This window comes from Centruroides vittatus, unplaced genomic scaffold (genome assembly GCF_030686945.1).
Source record: "Centruroides vittatus isolate TY-2023 unplaced genomic scaffold, ASM3068694v2 contig_559, whole genome shotgun sequence".
NCBI classification, from domain to species: domain Eukaryota; kingdom Metazoa; phylum Arthropoda; class Arachnida; order Scorpiones; family Buthidae; genus Centruroides; species Centruroides vittatus.
In genome coordinates, this window is record NW_027122332.1 from 290,925 (window position 1) to 307,025 (window position 16,101).

Consider the following 16,101-nt stretch of genomic DNA (forward strand, 5'->3'; position numbering starts at 1 on the left):
CCATACCTTTATTCACTTAGAACTGTTGAGTCTGCTGAACATGCATTATTTATGATTAAAACCATTTCCTTTCCATTTTTGCTTTTGTTTTTTCTTTCAAGCTATTATTTATATGAATATTTAGTAAGAGTTAAATTTGAAAAAAAAAAATGATTTAAAGAAAGGAAGTAATGTGGAATAAGCTGCAAGACTTTTAATAAATAGTGAAATGTGTGGTTGCAAAGGTGTTTATTTTGAAGATGGCTTGTAAATACTTGTAGGGAAAGGTGGAGGCAAGATAAAGTAGTTAAGGAACTTTTAGTTTTTTTATAATCTTTGTCTGTCATTAATAATAAATAACAACATAATAGAAGATTTGTCTGTCATTGAATGCTCAAAGATGTGTATTTCAACTACAATCAATAAAACTTCAAATTATTAACATTTTTTTCTTCTTTTTTACAATGTTTATGAATAATGTCAAATATCCTATCTTGCCCTGCACATGGAGTAAGACAAGGTATGTTTAGAAGCAATATAGAGTGGTTCAAATTAAATTATTTTTCAACTAGCTATGAAACAATATTTAGGATTAATTATAGAAATTTTTATAGTATAGTAATTATTTTTCTTGAAGACATATGGTACAAATGTGGCAAACCTCATCTTCTTTACCATCTCACAAATAATGTATCTATTGGTGATGTATTATACTGCATATCCTACCTTCCGTCATTGAATAAGAATAAAATTATCCACAGTAAAGGCATTCAGTGTCTTTATTCGAAGAGCTTTCTCCAGATGCTTAAACCGATGCTTTGTGTTTTGTCCTTCTGCAAGTTGACTACCTTTTCCTCTTTCCTTACTCTCTACGTTTGTCTTCTCCTAAGTCTTTTTGTTTCTTTGTTAAGATGGGATATCAAATGAGAAACATGATGAAGTTAACCCACTTTGCCCCACATAACACTTCTCCATCTTGCCCCAATGTCATTTTGAAGTCTTGCTTAAATTCCTTGTTAATCAATAGTATTAATAAAAAATCTTATATAGTGAAGTGAAACTAAGATTTTTCTACTGATAGAAAGAATCAAAAAGTTAAAATACTTTGCATTCGTTATATGCAAGTATTTCTAAAAACATTGTAAATTACTTCATGACTTCAAACACATTATTGCTTTCATAGATGAAGAATATTGAATAACAACAGAAATTTTACTGTCATTTACTTCTATATTCTACTAAGTTTCAGCATTTAAGTGCAATGCAAATTCTATCCCATCTTGTTTCACTACCCCACCTTCTACTATAAAACCTCTCCTTGAGGACCATCCTAAAAGTAGACAACATTTAATAGTGAATAGTTTAAAAGTTCCCCAAATGTAAGAAAGTATAACTTTGTATTAACTTTCATCTTTAGGCAGTTATTTTTAGCGGAGATCTGTCCCTTCAATTTTTCAGCAGAATAATTACCCACTGCAGCTACATGTGTGAAATATTTCTATTCTAAAAATAAGGAAATGGCTCACACTAATTTCTATTATACTGTACAGTACATTTCATTACATTTTTAGAAATGCAAATGAGGAAAATCCTGAAAACTTGTGCAATAGCATTGTTTCAATAATCTCTGTACTGCACAGTCTTTTGACCATTTACGTTAGAGAAAATTTCTTGCAAACAATACAAGTGTTTATCACTCAAGGAAAAGTAGATGCTATAAATTGCCAAAAAAGTGAAAACCTGATCTATAATGGGTAAATTTAAAGTAGGAAAAACTCAAGTTAGCAAGATTTTGAAACCTCAGGATGATATTTTAGAGCAGTGGAAAGAAAATGGAAATCAGAAAGCAAAAAAAAAAAAAATTCCAGAAACAATATCTATTGATTTAGCTATGTACAAGTGGTTTTGTCAAGCTTGTTTGACCAGTATTCCTGTATCCGGACCATTGAAATGGGAAAATCTTACTGTAATGCTTTGTGTAAAGGTGCATGAAATTGCCACGGGATTGAACTGTGAAAATTTTAAATCATCTAACAGTTGGCTTGAGAAATTCCATAAACAAAACATTGTTTTTAAGGCAATCAGTGGAGAAGTCTGTCCCAGAAAACACATTTTCTGACTGAACATAACTTTTGGATATCTGCTGCAGTTGCACAGGAAAAATCAATGTTTAATTTAGATGAAACTGAACTGATTTTAGAGCATTTCTGGATAAATGATGCATTTAAAAGGTGAGAAATGAAGCAGAGGAAAGTTTCAAAAGAACATCTTAATGTAATGCTTTGTGTATATATAGCCAAGGAGTTCAATTTGTCTCGTCAGAAAAACAAAAAAAATTCACTTTTCTTTAAAGGGATACGGGTGCAGTCGAGTGGTATGCTAACCAAAAAAAGTATGGATGACAAGTATGAGATATAATTATGGATTGGTTGATGAAATTTGATACAAAGATGAGCAGAGTGAAAAAGAAGGTGCTTCTTAGACAATTCAACCTCCCATCCCAACAGTCTCACCTTGGAAAGATGTTAAACTTGTTTTCTTTCCTGCAAAAACAACTTCCAAATAACTTGATCAAGGAATAGTGAGCAAAAAATAATGCATTAAACAAACTGTCTTTCAGCATTAAAACCTCTTAACACTAAAAGACTGTTTATTTAATGTTCTATTTTGTAATTTTGCACGAAGTGCATGTATAAAATTCATTAAATTGCAAGCGACTTCAAGATTTTCTATTACTAGCGAGTACTCTGTCAAATCCTAACTCGGACAGTGGCTAGAAAACACCAGTGATCTGATAAAGATCATTAATGTTTTAGATTCAGTTTTATGGATCGAGTCATTTCCGAATGCCATACATCAGGAAACCGCAAGAAACCACTTCAAGGCAGCTCAATTTCCTCAGATATTGGCTCAATTTTCATTTCGCACTCAAGAAGCAAACAAAAATTTCTGAATACTTTAATCATAATAAGCTGTTTTACAGAATTGCAGTGCTATACAGTCTCTTTGTACTGTATCAGTTCATATACTGTAATACTGTATATATTTTGTTAGTCTGTTTTTATTTTGATTTTCCTTAAGCAGATTAAAAAAGTACAGTACTGTACAATTTCTATACTGTACACTGCATAGGCTGTTTATTTATACAGTAGCATAATGTAAACTCTACATACAGTAGACACTGTAAATAGTGGACATTCACTTAATGCATAATGGATATGGTAGCAAGAGATGGGAATTTTTAATATTGTACGAGTGACTGTCCTTGACGTACGCATAATTGTCTAGTTTGTCGTTTTCTCTTTCTTTTTTAATCTTAATATACATTTTATTATAAATATAATTAATTAGTTAATGTCTGCTTTCTTAAGCTCAGTGCAAACTAGTCAACGTTGAAGCAAATTTGCCCATAATTGAAGAGTGAATTTGAGGTAAGACCATTTGATGAAATGTAAGTGGTCCACCTGGCAAGAACATTCATTTGTTGAGTATTTTTGTTTGGAGACTAGCGATGCTCACGTGATGTCAATTGTCAGCAGTAGTCATGTGACATAATGTTCGTGTACAGGTCAAAGCAACCATGTCGACTAGTTTGTGCCAGGGTTTACACTATCAGACGTGCTTATTGTTTAACTGTGTTTATTTGTCTCCTCTAGCACACACAATTCTTAATTGAAACACGCAGATAATTACAGTTAACGTCAATTATCTGACCAATTAATGCTTTTACAAAACTCAAATCAGTAGACGATGAGAAGAATAAAAACAAAAAGCATATTTAAAAGTAACTTGGCACCGTAAGTAACCGAGGATGATTATATTATATTTAAATATGTCTGGAGGAGGAGATTGGACTGGAAGCTCTGGTAACATAACTGTCAATGCATCTACACGGTGAGTGGGAGTTGCGGGTTCGAGTCCTGCTCCATGCTGATTTTTTTTCTTCCAGAATATTCTAAATTATTTAGTAATTAATTAAATATAACTGCAGAAAAGTAACCCGACATAATCTGGTGGAGGTTTGGCTTTACAAATTTATCGGGTTTCATAATGTTTATTTATGCATACTTAAAAGAGAAAACAGTCGAAAATTTTGCCGTTCTTTTATATTAACAAACTAAAAATTATATACATTTGTGAAATTATTTCCAAAATTGTAACTGACCATTCCAAGTTCCAATGGCTAAAGTATTCATTAATTTTGGATGCCAACATACACTCACTACGGGAGAATCATTTGTACAAATCAATCTTTTCACTAGTTTGGCATTATCCGTTTTATAAATATACGTCGACCCTTCCACATCGCCACTTAGTATGAAATTTCCATCAGGACTGAAATCGCAATCGATGTTATATCCACATACCTTAAGAGAAGAAAAGTTATTGTAAATACATTTATATATTCTACCAAAGATGTCTAAACAATAAACAAATTTTTATACAAATTTACCTTGTGGCCCTCGTAACGCTTGTTCTTATTCATTTTATATGGTCTCGTGGATGAAAATACTGCAATGTAATTTCCGTTTGTCTGGGCTATAAAGTTCACTCCCGACGGATGAACTTTCAACGAAGGACAAGTGTATCTCTCCTGCAAATAGTCAAATAGTTTTATCATAATTAACTGAATTTTGTTTGGCAAAACCTCGCTAAATTGAGCCGTGTTAATTCAAAGCTGTCAATGGGTTCCCAGAGTTTTCCCGTATACAGTATGTATTACAGTAGAGCATCGATTATCCGAAACAATTTGGGACTGGGGTTGTTTGGATAACTGATCATTTTAAAAAAATATATTAAACACAAAACTGTACTGTATATATTTTGTATCACACAAATACATACCTTGCATAAAGTAGTACATTAAAGTAGGCCTACTGTTTAGGTTAGCAGGGAGAGGGAGAGTGCTGCATCACTACAGCATTAGTGTAAATTTCAATTTTTGCTGACTGGAACGCTTTTGGTTAACCAATGTTTCGTTTGATTGGTATTCAGATAATCAATGCGCTACTGTAGTCTCATTATGTCAAAATTATTGGTACTTTTAACTCGAATCTATTTTTCCAAGTACCTTCCACCCTTTGATAGGTCTGTGATCTTCATTTTCTCTTGCATGAATACAGACAATTAAGATAAACACTATGGCTCCGTACCAAACATCACACCACAACAACTTCGTGTCGAGATCTTTTACCGACACCGTGTCTTATTAGCATTCTAATTCTAATTAGGACACGAGAGGGCACTCGACAATGCATTCAAAAGTGCCGTAAACCGTATGCAGTTTTGTAATCATTTTGCAAACAGATTCCCAAGAAATGGCTCGATAATGGGAAATTTACGGCCACAGAAAAATTGAGTATTTCTTACCCCCTAAACTTCGACTCGACAAGGTTTTACCATATTAATTTTAACACGAATCATTCAAATTCTTCAGAAGTTTTAATGAACTAAAGTGGATTATAAAATACGAGGGCTATTTTTTAAATAAGGTCTGTTTGTGAATGAAAATGAGAATAATGCGCAATCACGGCAGTATGCATGCGCTTCTGCTCCAAGCAAGCTTGGCGCGCATTTTGACGCCATTTGCAGCCATATCGTCTGTCTGTATGCTGAGCTGTAGAAGTTTAAAATGTTTAAGAAAATTGAGTCTCCCGCCAACTGTGAGATACGATCTGTTATTCGATTCTTGAATGCAAGAAACTTGGCAGCAGTGGAAATTCACCGTCAGATTTGTGAAGTTTCGGTGATAATGCTATGAGTGACAGTAAAGTTCGAAAATGGGTAAGAATGTTCAAGGATGGGCGAGTTAATGTGCATGATGAGCCACGCCCTGCCGACCTCTGATTTCTGAAGATTGATTCGTGATGTGGATAACAAAATTCGAGAGGACCGACGATTCACGATTTCAACGTTATCAATTGAATTTCTACAGATTTCAAGATCAGTTTTGTATACTATTGTTTCGGAGAAACTGAATTATTGAAAATTGTTTTCTCAGTGCGTTCCAAAACTGCTTTCTGATGATCACAAAACAAAAAGATTAAACAGTGCTTTATCATTTTGACTCGATACGATCATCCACACAGTCCAGACCTTGCACCCAGTGATTTTCACTTGTTTCGATACTTAAAGGAGTTCCTTGGTGGTCAACATTTCAACGACGAAGAAGAAGTGAAAACTGCAGTCGTGGATTGGGCTTCTTGACAGGTGGCAGATTTTTTTGAAGTCGGAATTCAAAAAATTGTTGAGCGGTATGACAAATGTTTAAACAAAATGGAAATTATGTAGAAAAGTAGATAAAAGTATGTAGAATATGGAAAAAAATATATTTTAACGATATTTACAGTATTTTTCTTCTTATTAAAAAACGGACCTTATTTAAAAAATAGCCTTCGTAGCAAGATGCGCCACACTTATAGCCAAAGCATAGAACGGGTTTAGTTAATTGTAATTTGTATGCAGGTGACCAAAATGCAATTAACTGTGCACTAAAGACATTTCTCGCATCATTCATTATGGAATAGAATTAGCAATATTCAATTACAGCATAGCTAAATCAGCGGTGCCCAAACTGCAAGCAAATCTTAGGACATAAGCCAAAAATAATTTGTACATTTTATATATGCAAAAAGGTAGGCCTATTTCTATCATTTATAAATGGTGTGTCAGATTTATTTGTGGGGTAGATTAACGTGTGCCAGAAGCCAGATTTGGCCCAGGACAGTTCGGACACCACCGAGCTAAACGACAGTTTGAATTTCATCTTAAAATTATACTATTAGATTTTATTTTCTTTTAAATACAATGTACCATACATATTTCTACGGCACTCCCAGCACTTTGTCTAAAGAGTTGGCATTGTAAATTGACAAATAAATTTTGGATTCAAAGCGCAGCAGTGTGAAAACCTAAGAATTAAGTCTTAATGTATCTACCACATCTATCCAATAAAAATTTGTGTATCATATTAAACATAAATCTAATTTAAGCTACAGACTTCCGACAATAACTCGAGCAGCTTTGCATTAAATGCACGTCTAAAAAGCTTTTGCTCTGAGAAAAACTGTTAGAATTGAATAAGAATAGTTTTAATGGGCTTCTTTAATGCTAAATATGTAAATAAATTTAAAAAGTTTTTTAAATATATTTACCTGATAAATTTGATTAGATAATAATGCTCCGGTTTCGAAATCCCAAGCCATAATCGTGCGGTCGGCGGAATCTTTAGATACCAGATCGGAGCTGCAAATAATCTCCTTGCCGGAAGATAAAAATGCTAAATCCAACACCTAAACAGGTATAAATGCTTCAATTGAATGGATAAAAAGAAGCAAATTATTAGTCGTGTCGTACGAATACCTGTCCGAAATTGAAAGAAGTCTTCTTTATGCATCGCTTGGAGTCCGTGCGGACGTCGAAGATCTTTATAGAATTTTTCGACCCGGTTAACAAGACGTTCACGTTTTCCGGATGAGCTCGAACGCAGGTGACATAACTACTGTGGAAATAAGTATTGAGTACTTTACCTAGAAATAAATCAATAATATTTAAAAGATTTAAATATTTCAAATAAATTTTAATAAGGAATCATAACATTTGGAAATTATAATGTATTTAAAATTAAAACATATCAAGTAATTCTATTCTAAAAATGTTACACAATTTGTTATTTGTGTTAAGTTGTTATAAACAAAAGAAGTTCATTTATTTTTCACTTTTATCCCCTCTTCCTGCTCTGTGTGACTAAGAGGGTGTTTTTTCAATGCTCATTGTGGGATCGACAGGCTGCCCACAAAAATTCACAGAGTTGCTTATCTGGAGTTGATCCCAGGTCTTCTACGGTGGCAGGCCAAGACTTTAACTTCCTTGACCATCCATGTGTCGATTTAATTTACTATAAATTTATTCAGTTGTCGTAAAAATTATTCATGTTTAATAGTTATGGCTGGCATAAACTACACGGTGGAAACTTGATTATCCAAACTCGACAGGGTGAGGGATCTTTTGGATAACTCTGGTACTTGTTTGTTCTTGCATTTTAGGTACGTCAGCACCATCCACTAGTGGCTGAGTGTATAAAACCACCAAACGCCGATAGTCTGTAGCAGATTTGCACCTCACCAATGGGCCAGCCACATGGAATTTTCTAGGTTTACTTCACATTAGTAACACCTAAATAGAGACCAGTTTCCCATAAAAGACCTCCCCCTCAACAGATTGCTCGCGTGTCACATCACCACATATGAATAAAACCAAAAATTAAGCATTGTGAGCTTAAAAGTTTCAAGAACTATAAATATCGTAATGCAGTTACTATATTTGAAAGTAAATTAATTTTTCAAACTTAATGTAATGTTACATGTATGTAATCTAGTTTAGTGGTACTACAATCGAAAGATGAAGTAGCAATTTCCAGTTACACAGAGTTTAATCTCTGTGTAATTATACTCTGTGATATGTACTGTACTGTACTGTACAATGATACGTTATATTTTTTTCTTGTTGAAAACTATATTGGATATTTGAGTTTCTGCTGTATATTAAACTTAGAGGTAATTATTTAATTTTTATACTTCAAATATAATTTTATCGAGTTCTAAAAGAGAAAAACAAGAAATTTGATCTGTGCGATGATTCGACCAAACTAGTGTGAAGTATTTGAATTGCACTGCATTGCCGAACAGATGTTCGGTACGCTGCTGTTATTTTTGAAAACAGTGCATTACAGTTTATAAGAGGTTGAAAGCATTGTCTACATAAAACTGTTTTTAGTGGAATACAAATTTGTTCTTGCAAGTCTACTTACTAGTTACGCAAATAAACTAACAATCAGAAAATATTTGCATAACATTTTAAAGTCATTTCTTCAATGTCAGGGAGATCTATGAACTATTGTATGTGTAATTAAAGGGGAGAAGGTACAGTACATAACAGGGAGGGAGAGGAAAGGCTCAAAAACTGTACACCTTTTGATTCCAATTAATATTACAGTCATTGTTGCATTTGCTTCAGGATTTGATGATGAATATTGCATACACTGGATAAGCAAGCCAATGACTGCCCATTTTAAATAAAATGGGGCATTACTGGCTCATTTGGCCGCATTACTAGGCAATGCACTCGTTGTATTCGGCAATAATGTTTGTTTCGTCAAGTAAAGAATTTTCCTAGAATAAAAAAGGGTTTTAATTTAATTATCATCGTAAGCAACCTAATACACAGGTGGGAGTCTGCAGTTTTTACATTTTATCAGATTGCATTAGAAGCTAATAGTTTCTAATGCAATCTGATAAAATAGAATAACATAAATATATTAAATAGGCATCCGAAAACTTATTTTCCACATAAATTAACTAAAAGATTTCTATTCTTGCACGTACAACCTCAACACAACATGCAGTCTTACGAGATCCCTCTAAAATTGGCTGTGGCTTTCCAATTAAAGTGTGTTCCATCTTTTCTAATTAATCGAAATAAAAAATGAAGGGTAAACTTAAAGTTTCCTCTATCAAATTAAGATGTGTCTGAAATTTGCAATAATCTTTTTCAAAAAAATATATTACTTTCTTCATTGTTCTGATTGCTTAACCTATATTTCTTATTGTGTTTTTACCAAGTAAGTATACTTAAATCATATTTATTCCTCAAACTTTTAACCAGAATCTAATTAATAATTTGTGTAAAGAATTAATACCGGTAACAACATCTACGTGATTTGCTTTACAGTCGTATCCTCCGGAGAAAATCTTCCTGCCGCACAAAGTCCAGACGCCGGCTTTAATTCCCTTTGCGTGATTATTAAATTCCCTCTCGCACTTTGCAGATAATAAGTTCCATACTTTAACCGTGCAATCGAACGATGACGAAAGTAGAAGGTGAGGAAACGACGGCGACCAATTCAGTTTGCTTATACACTGAGAATGTGCATTAATTTTATTAGTCATATATGAAGGTAATTTCTCACTTATTGCTGGAACATTGAAAGGTGTATAGAAGAAAGAACTATCTGATAAGTTATTAACTACTGATTTAGTTTCTATCTGTGAAAATTCATTATCTCTACTTTTATTGGATAGTTTAGGAAACTTTGCTTTTGAATTCCGTTCCGAACAGGTCCTGGATTTTTTATTAAACTTATTTATCGATCTGTCGTCAGCATCCTCCTCTTCTTCATCTTCAGGATTTGGGCCGTAATTAGAAGAGTGTAAAACCCTAGTTTCTTCTTGTATTCGTAATTCTGCACGAATTTTCTCTTCTTCTCTTTTAACGTCTTCCTCTTCATCATCATCGTCTTCATTGAGCTGAAAATAATCACATCTTTCATTCTGAGCTTTAAACTCTTCATTAGAATCATCAGAACTTAAATATTCTTTTAAGATATCCATTAATTTCTGCTTCGTTTATCCATATTAAGTATCAAAACAATTATTACACTCCCGTTACACGTGCTCTCACCCTCCATATTTACAAACATTACGTTTTTTTCCCGGCAAATTGAACGCCCCCTTGCGGACATCATAAAATTTATAAATTTTATTTTTATTTCTAAATATTGTCTTTTACGATAATGAATTATTTTGTATATTTAATATAATATAATAAATATTAATAATTTAAACTTTCGAATGTTTGAATAATTTCTCGTGACGTTAAAACTTGTTAATTCGCATAATAAGCCAGTAAGAACCAATGATAGCTCGTTTCATATCAAACGGATTATATCATTGGTTGGTTACTTAGTTACGTAACACGTGGGCAATCTGTCAAAGAAATGTCTTTCTGAAAGTCTTTTATGAGAAACTAGACCCTGCCACGAAACTCCACGCGGCCAGACAATTGGTAAAGCGCGAACCCACGACCAAGTACAGTTTTATCCATTAAGCTACTGGCGGACCTCGTGTTTTCGGGTCTCAACCGGTTTTGTTTAACTAAAACAATTTGTAATAGCGTTTTCGTGTCCTCTCGTCCCCCAGTTTTAATATGTAAACAGAAACAATTTTTCGAGAAGTTTAGCACTTTAGTCGAAGAAGCTTATTGTTCGGCGAGAAACAGACTCAACTGGTACATACCGTGAACAATGCTTGACACGTCGTTCACTATTTGTTTTGACGTCACGTTAGTACTATAGATACTGCGTTATATATAGCAGCTACGGTTAGTACTGTAAATGAAATCCGGTACTGTTACATAAAAACACTCAAGTTGTTCAAAATAACCGCTAATGCAGAGAGCGTTCGGCAGAAAAATATTCAACTGTTTCTTAACACTTGAGCTGCCGTACACAACCAATATAAATCACAAAGTGATGACGTAAGATAAAGCCGAAACAATGGCGCATTCATGGGCGTAGCCAGGAAGGAGCATGGGTGGGTACTCCCCTCCCAGTTAACCTGGTGCCCCTCCCCAGAAAATTACAGCGCGGTCCCCCAGTTAATCTGGTGCCCCCAGAAAATTACAGCCTCTACTAGGCCCTCCATAACAAAACCCTGGCTACGCCAATGGGCGCATTGGGGTTTTATGAAGAGCTGAGTTGAACATAAAAACATTTTCATCTCGCGTACCGCTTATTCGTTTGTAGTGTAAAATTAGACACGACACAATATAAATACAAACAATGAATTTTAATTAGGAAAATTTTTTTTTCTTTAGGGTGCCAGGACCCCTTGGTTCCTCCTCCGAGCCGAACAACCATTATTCCGTTAGATGTACTAAAATACATACCATATTTAGTCAAACTAGTTTTAAAACGTCATAATTAAACACATTGAAGCGTTCTGATTGGATATTTTAAACAGAATCGAAAACCATTATAGTTTGTATCATATCAAACTAATGCATAAGATATTAGGAGACATGTTAAAAATATATTAAATTACAAAATAATTAAGAGTAATATTTATATAAAGACCACGTCTGTGAAAGATATTTGTTTATAATCACGCAATTTGATATTACAAGCTATTCTAACTAGCAAAATGGAAACCACTACGACATTCGAATTTGTTTTACAATTGGCTTAAATCTCGTGTCTTATTTTCCATGAATCGATATTTGAAGAAGAAATCGAGTTTTGGATTTTCAAAATCCAGTTTCTTTTTCTAATTTTAATGCATTAAATCTTTATTAAATCACAAACTTTATCAGCATAAAAAAAACAACAATAATAATAACAAAATTTAAAGATTAAGTATCAATCAACGGGGAATAGAGTCGAAAAGGAAGTTTTAATTTCATTGATCATATCACAAGTGGTGGTACTTCTAGAAAACTTCTGAAAGGCTTGTCTATTGCAACGTCTCGTTAGCATACACGCACCCAGAGCGGCAATCATCATGGGTGACGTATTATGACATTTGAACTCCTTCGATGCTAATTGGCTCCAATAAGCAAAAACACCCATGGAACCCGATAACAGATCACCCTGTCCTCCGCATCTCCTAGGACTTCCTTTTTCTTTACAGGTAAAGGTGTTAATCCCGTTCGATATCGTATCTTCGCAACCTTTTCGAACTATTGTGACGTTTCCTAGTTTCTCACACAGATATTTCACTTGATCCGTTTCTTGGTCCTTTACCAATTCTGTACCCACGACCGATTTGTATAATCTTGTAAATTCCATAGCATTTGGTGTCAATATAGCATTTTCGTATCCCTTAATGACATCGAAATGGCTACAGATGAAGAACAATCCGTCGGCATCGATTACAATAGGAATTTTTATATCCTTAGCTTCCTGGATGATGCGGCGTATGGCACCATGTATCTTTTCGTCTCTTCCCAAACCGGGTCCAATTATCACAGAATGAATCTTAGAGATGTGTTTTTTAATATCTTCGGTCGCATAATTTGCATTTAACGAAGGATAAACGATCAATTCCGGGCTGTAAGATTTAATCACAGGAGCGGAATCTTCGTTGCAGAACACATATGCTAAATCGCATCCTACTTTAAGTGCGGAAATGGCGGAGAAATAAGGAGCGCCTGTATATTCTCTGCTACCGCCGTAAACGGCTATTCTACCAGCTTGACCTTTATGCGCCGAGAAGGATAGAGGAGGAATTATCGAGCAAACGAGACGTTGTTCCGTAGAAATGCAAGGCACGTTTGCCTCCATCTTGCTCATACGGCGACTCCTGGTGTAGGAATAATAAATTACAAGTTTTTAATTTTAAATATTAAATTTTCTTAAAAATGAATATTAATATTAATTTATTACTTCGTAGTTTTAGAATAAAATAATTAATACAGTTGAATAATTTACATTAGAATAAAAGAAAATATTAAAAATAATTGGCATATTTCGTCACTATCGTAGGGTTGGCCGGATGGCCGAGCGGTCAAGGTAGCAGCCTGCCGCTTTCGGGGACCCGGGTTCGAATCCGAACGGGTCGAAAAATCCCCAGGAATTTTTCGGGGGTTGGTCCGTTTGGATATGTCGGGCTCCGTTCCTCACCATCCGGTCGCCCCATTGTGGGCCTGGCCGAACCCATAATTGGCCTTCTAATAGAGGCCCTCTTAGTGCTTACAGGGCGGAAAGAGTTAAAAAAAAAAAAAAAAACACTATCGTAGGGTGAAGTAAGCTATCTACCGACCATACTTCTTTATTGCAAAATATTTTTAATTATAAATTACCATCTTCCACTGCATCTGTTGAGCGAATATTTAGTCAGCTACGTTTGTGTAAGACATTGCACAGACATTCCTTGAAAATTGAAACGATTTGTAACCTATTGTAATGCATGCACAGTCCGGTATTTAAAAAAAATATTGTTTAATTTGAACTTTTAAAACGAATGTTAAAAAGGAAATATATATGTAAACGAATGAAATTTTAAAGCTGATTATTTACGTATTAAAGTATGGCCGCGTTTCTTTATGCAGCGCTCGAGAAGCGCTTTACAGCGAACATACTGGAACTGGTTTCTAATTGGCCAACACTGCTCGTGACATTTCGCTACACTCTCGGTGCATAAAGAAATGCGGCTTATGTTTGAGACCAAGTGAATGGCTTATTTAATTTTCTATCTTCAGCTAAGAAAGTGAATAGAAAAACGGGTCGAAGGCAACCGTCTACCCCGTTCCAATTAAGCCCGCGTATGGCGAAGTAAGAATATACCAGAACTAGGCCATCGACCCCGTAATAATTTGCAAAAGTTAAGCTATTGTATTGACGGCCGGATAGCCGAGCGGTAAAGGTGGCAGCCTACCGCTCTGGGGGACCCGGGATCGCATCCGAACGGGTCGAATAATCCCCAGGAATTTTTCGGGGGGTGGTCCGTTCGGATATGTCGGGCCCCGTCCCTCACCACCCGGTCGCCCCATTGTGGGCCTGGCCGAACCCATAATGGGCCTACTAAAAGAGGCCCTCTTAGTGCCCACAGGGCGGAAAGAGTTAAAAAAAAAAAAAAAGCTATTGTATTTGTAAGCTTTTAAATTTTTCAAATGTTTTCGTTAACGACATAAACTTTTAATTTAATTTTACTTTTCTTTCTCTCCCTCCTACAGAATGTAATTGGAAACTTTCTTTCAGATTAATAAAACATTACGAAAGCCAATTTGAAAACTTCTTTGCTATTCGAGTAAATTTTTCACGAAATTGCACGAAATTTGCAAGACAGAAGACCTTATGAAATTTTATTAATGACGTCATTCGTTGAACGTCATCGACGACAACAATTAGATTCTAGCCTTATCTGTCATTGTTACCGAATCAACAATACAAATCCATTGTTGTTCGTCGGAATCCAGACGCCATTTTCGTATCGCCGGCATTTTCCAAGAAAAATACCAAATTTTTTTTCTAGTTTTAGAAGAAATAACGGAAGATAAAGCTGAGAAATTGAACAATAATCGAGGGAAAAGGGGAAGACAGAAACACCGCATTTCAATAAAGGAAACAAAACTAAAATGAAATATTTGAAAGCCGACATTAGCCAACTAACAGCAAATTACTATGGAAAGAAGCAATTTTAAACGAATTCGTGTTATTAACGGGCCAGTCGCTTTATTTATTATGTAGATTATTCAAATATTTTTGTGCGTTTCCTTAAGAGAATTTTATTCTATTAAGGAAACGCAATATACCGTATGAGAACACTTTATGGATAGAGTGTTCTCTTACAGTAGATTCAAACCTGGCCATAACACTTCGACTTTGTTGCTTACTATTATCAAAGTCAAGAGCAAAGCTGTTTTGATCTTACCACAACTTGAAGATTATCGTATCACAATCTTTGCTTTCCTTAATGGTGATCGGTGATGATTCGTTATTTGCACAGATAGTTTTCATCCATGTTGATTAATTACATTTTTATACCCCCGTTTTAAAATCTATAAAACTAATTTTAATACATAACTTAAAAGCCTGGATATTGTTTATAAGGTCGGCCGAATGTTCGAGGCGGTTAAGGGTCGACCTACCGCTCTGGGGGACTCGGGATAGAATCCGGTCGACGATACAAGGATGGACGATCTGGGTCCATCTCGGATATGTCGAGTCACTTATAACTGGTCTGCCCTCGTTACGGGCCTGGCCGATTCGGTGATGTAATGCAAAAAGACATTCTTAGTGCCTGCAGGACATTTTATATGGAAGGAGTGTTGGAGGCATTACTCGAAGGTATTTCCTCTAGGGGATGAAATGAAGTGAGAAGGCTATAGACTGGAGGTAAGCTTGTTTGTGGCAGGGGCCAAAGGGGATGAAAGTAGGAAAGAGAAGTTAGAAGAGGAAGGGGAAGGTCTTAAGCTGCATCGGTGAATTTATTTAACAAGCAATTACATGAGTGAGTAACAATATAATACACTATTTACAGATTGTACATAATGTTGAGGCAACAATGAGGGGTTACAAAATGGCAAATAGATACAGAATTGATGGTTACATAACAAAAAATATATATATTTTTACATGAGTGAATGGCGAAGCCAAGAACAGAAGCAAAGGTCATGGCGATGGTGCCATGGAACAAGTAAGTGCCCGAATATTAGTTGAACAGCATTAGAATGAGCGGAGATGGACAATAGGATAAAGACATTACATAAAACACAGAAATACAGAACATAAAACTTTATCTCATTGTTCGGAATAACACTAATGGTATCAATTATTTAACTTAACAA

At 34.9% G+C, this 16,101-nt stretch overlaps 2 protein-coding genes across 2 annotated transcripts; both read right to left on the reverse strand.

The window, feature by feature from the left end:
• Positions 1–4,066: 4,066 nt before the first annotated feature.
• LOC136978838 (WD repeat-containing protein 25-like) lies at positions 4,067–10,467 on the reverse strand. The gene is made up of 5 exons (XM_067274656.1): positions 9,677–10,467; positions 7,342–7,508; positions 7,134–7,271; positions 4,433–4,573; positions 4,067–4,346 (listed from the first exon to the last, which is right to left on the reverse strand). Exons 1-5 carry the CDS (start codon positions 10,365–10,367, stop codon positions 4,122–4,124), a joined length of 1,362 nt encoding a protein of 453 aa, XP_067130757.1. The 5' UTR covers positions 10,368–10,467; the 3' UTR covers positions 4,067–4,121.
• Positions 10,468–12,066: 1,599 nt separating this feature from the next.
• Positions 12,067–13,111, reverse strand: Naxd (NAD(P)HX dehydratase). Its single transcript, XM_067274657.1, has one exon. It carries the CDS (start codon positions 13,103–13,105, stop codon positions 12,173–12,175), a length of 933 nt encoding a protein of 310 aa, XP_067130758.1. The 5' UTR covers positions 13,106–13,111; the 3' UTR covers positions 12,067–12,172.
• Between the last annotated feature and the right edge of the window lie 2,990 nt (positions 13,112–16,101).

What these genes read in the sequence shown, in the direction of transcription:
- LOC136978838 (XM_067274656.1), bottom strand. Translation starts at nt 10,367, where the DNA reads ATGGATATCTTAAAAGAATATTTAAGTTCTGATGATTCTAATGAAGAG. An exon ending in TCACGTAGATGTTGTTACCG is followed by an intron (nt 7,509 to 9,676) that starts GTATTAATTCTT and finishes ATTTATTTCTAG; the next exon opens with GTAAAGTACTCAATACTTAT. An exon ending in TATCTAATCAAATTTATCAG is followed by an intron (nt 4,574 to 7,133) that starts GTAAATATATTT and finishes GACTATTTGCAG; the next exon opens with GAGAGATACACTTGTCCTTC.
- Naxd (XM_067274657.1), bottom strand. Translation starts at nt 13,105, where the DNA reads ATGAGCAAGATGGAGGCAAACGTGCCTTGCATTTCTACGGAACAACGT.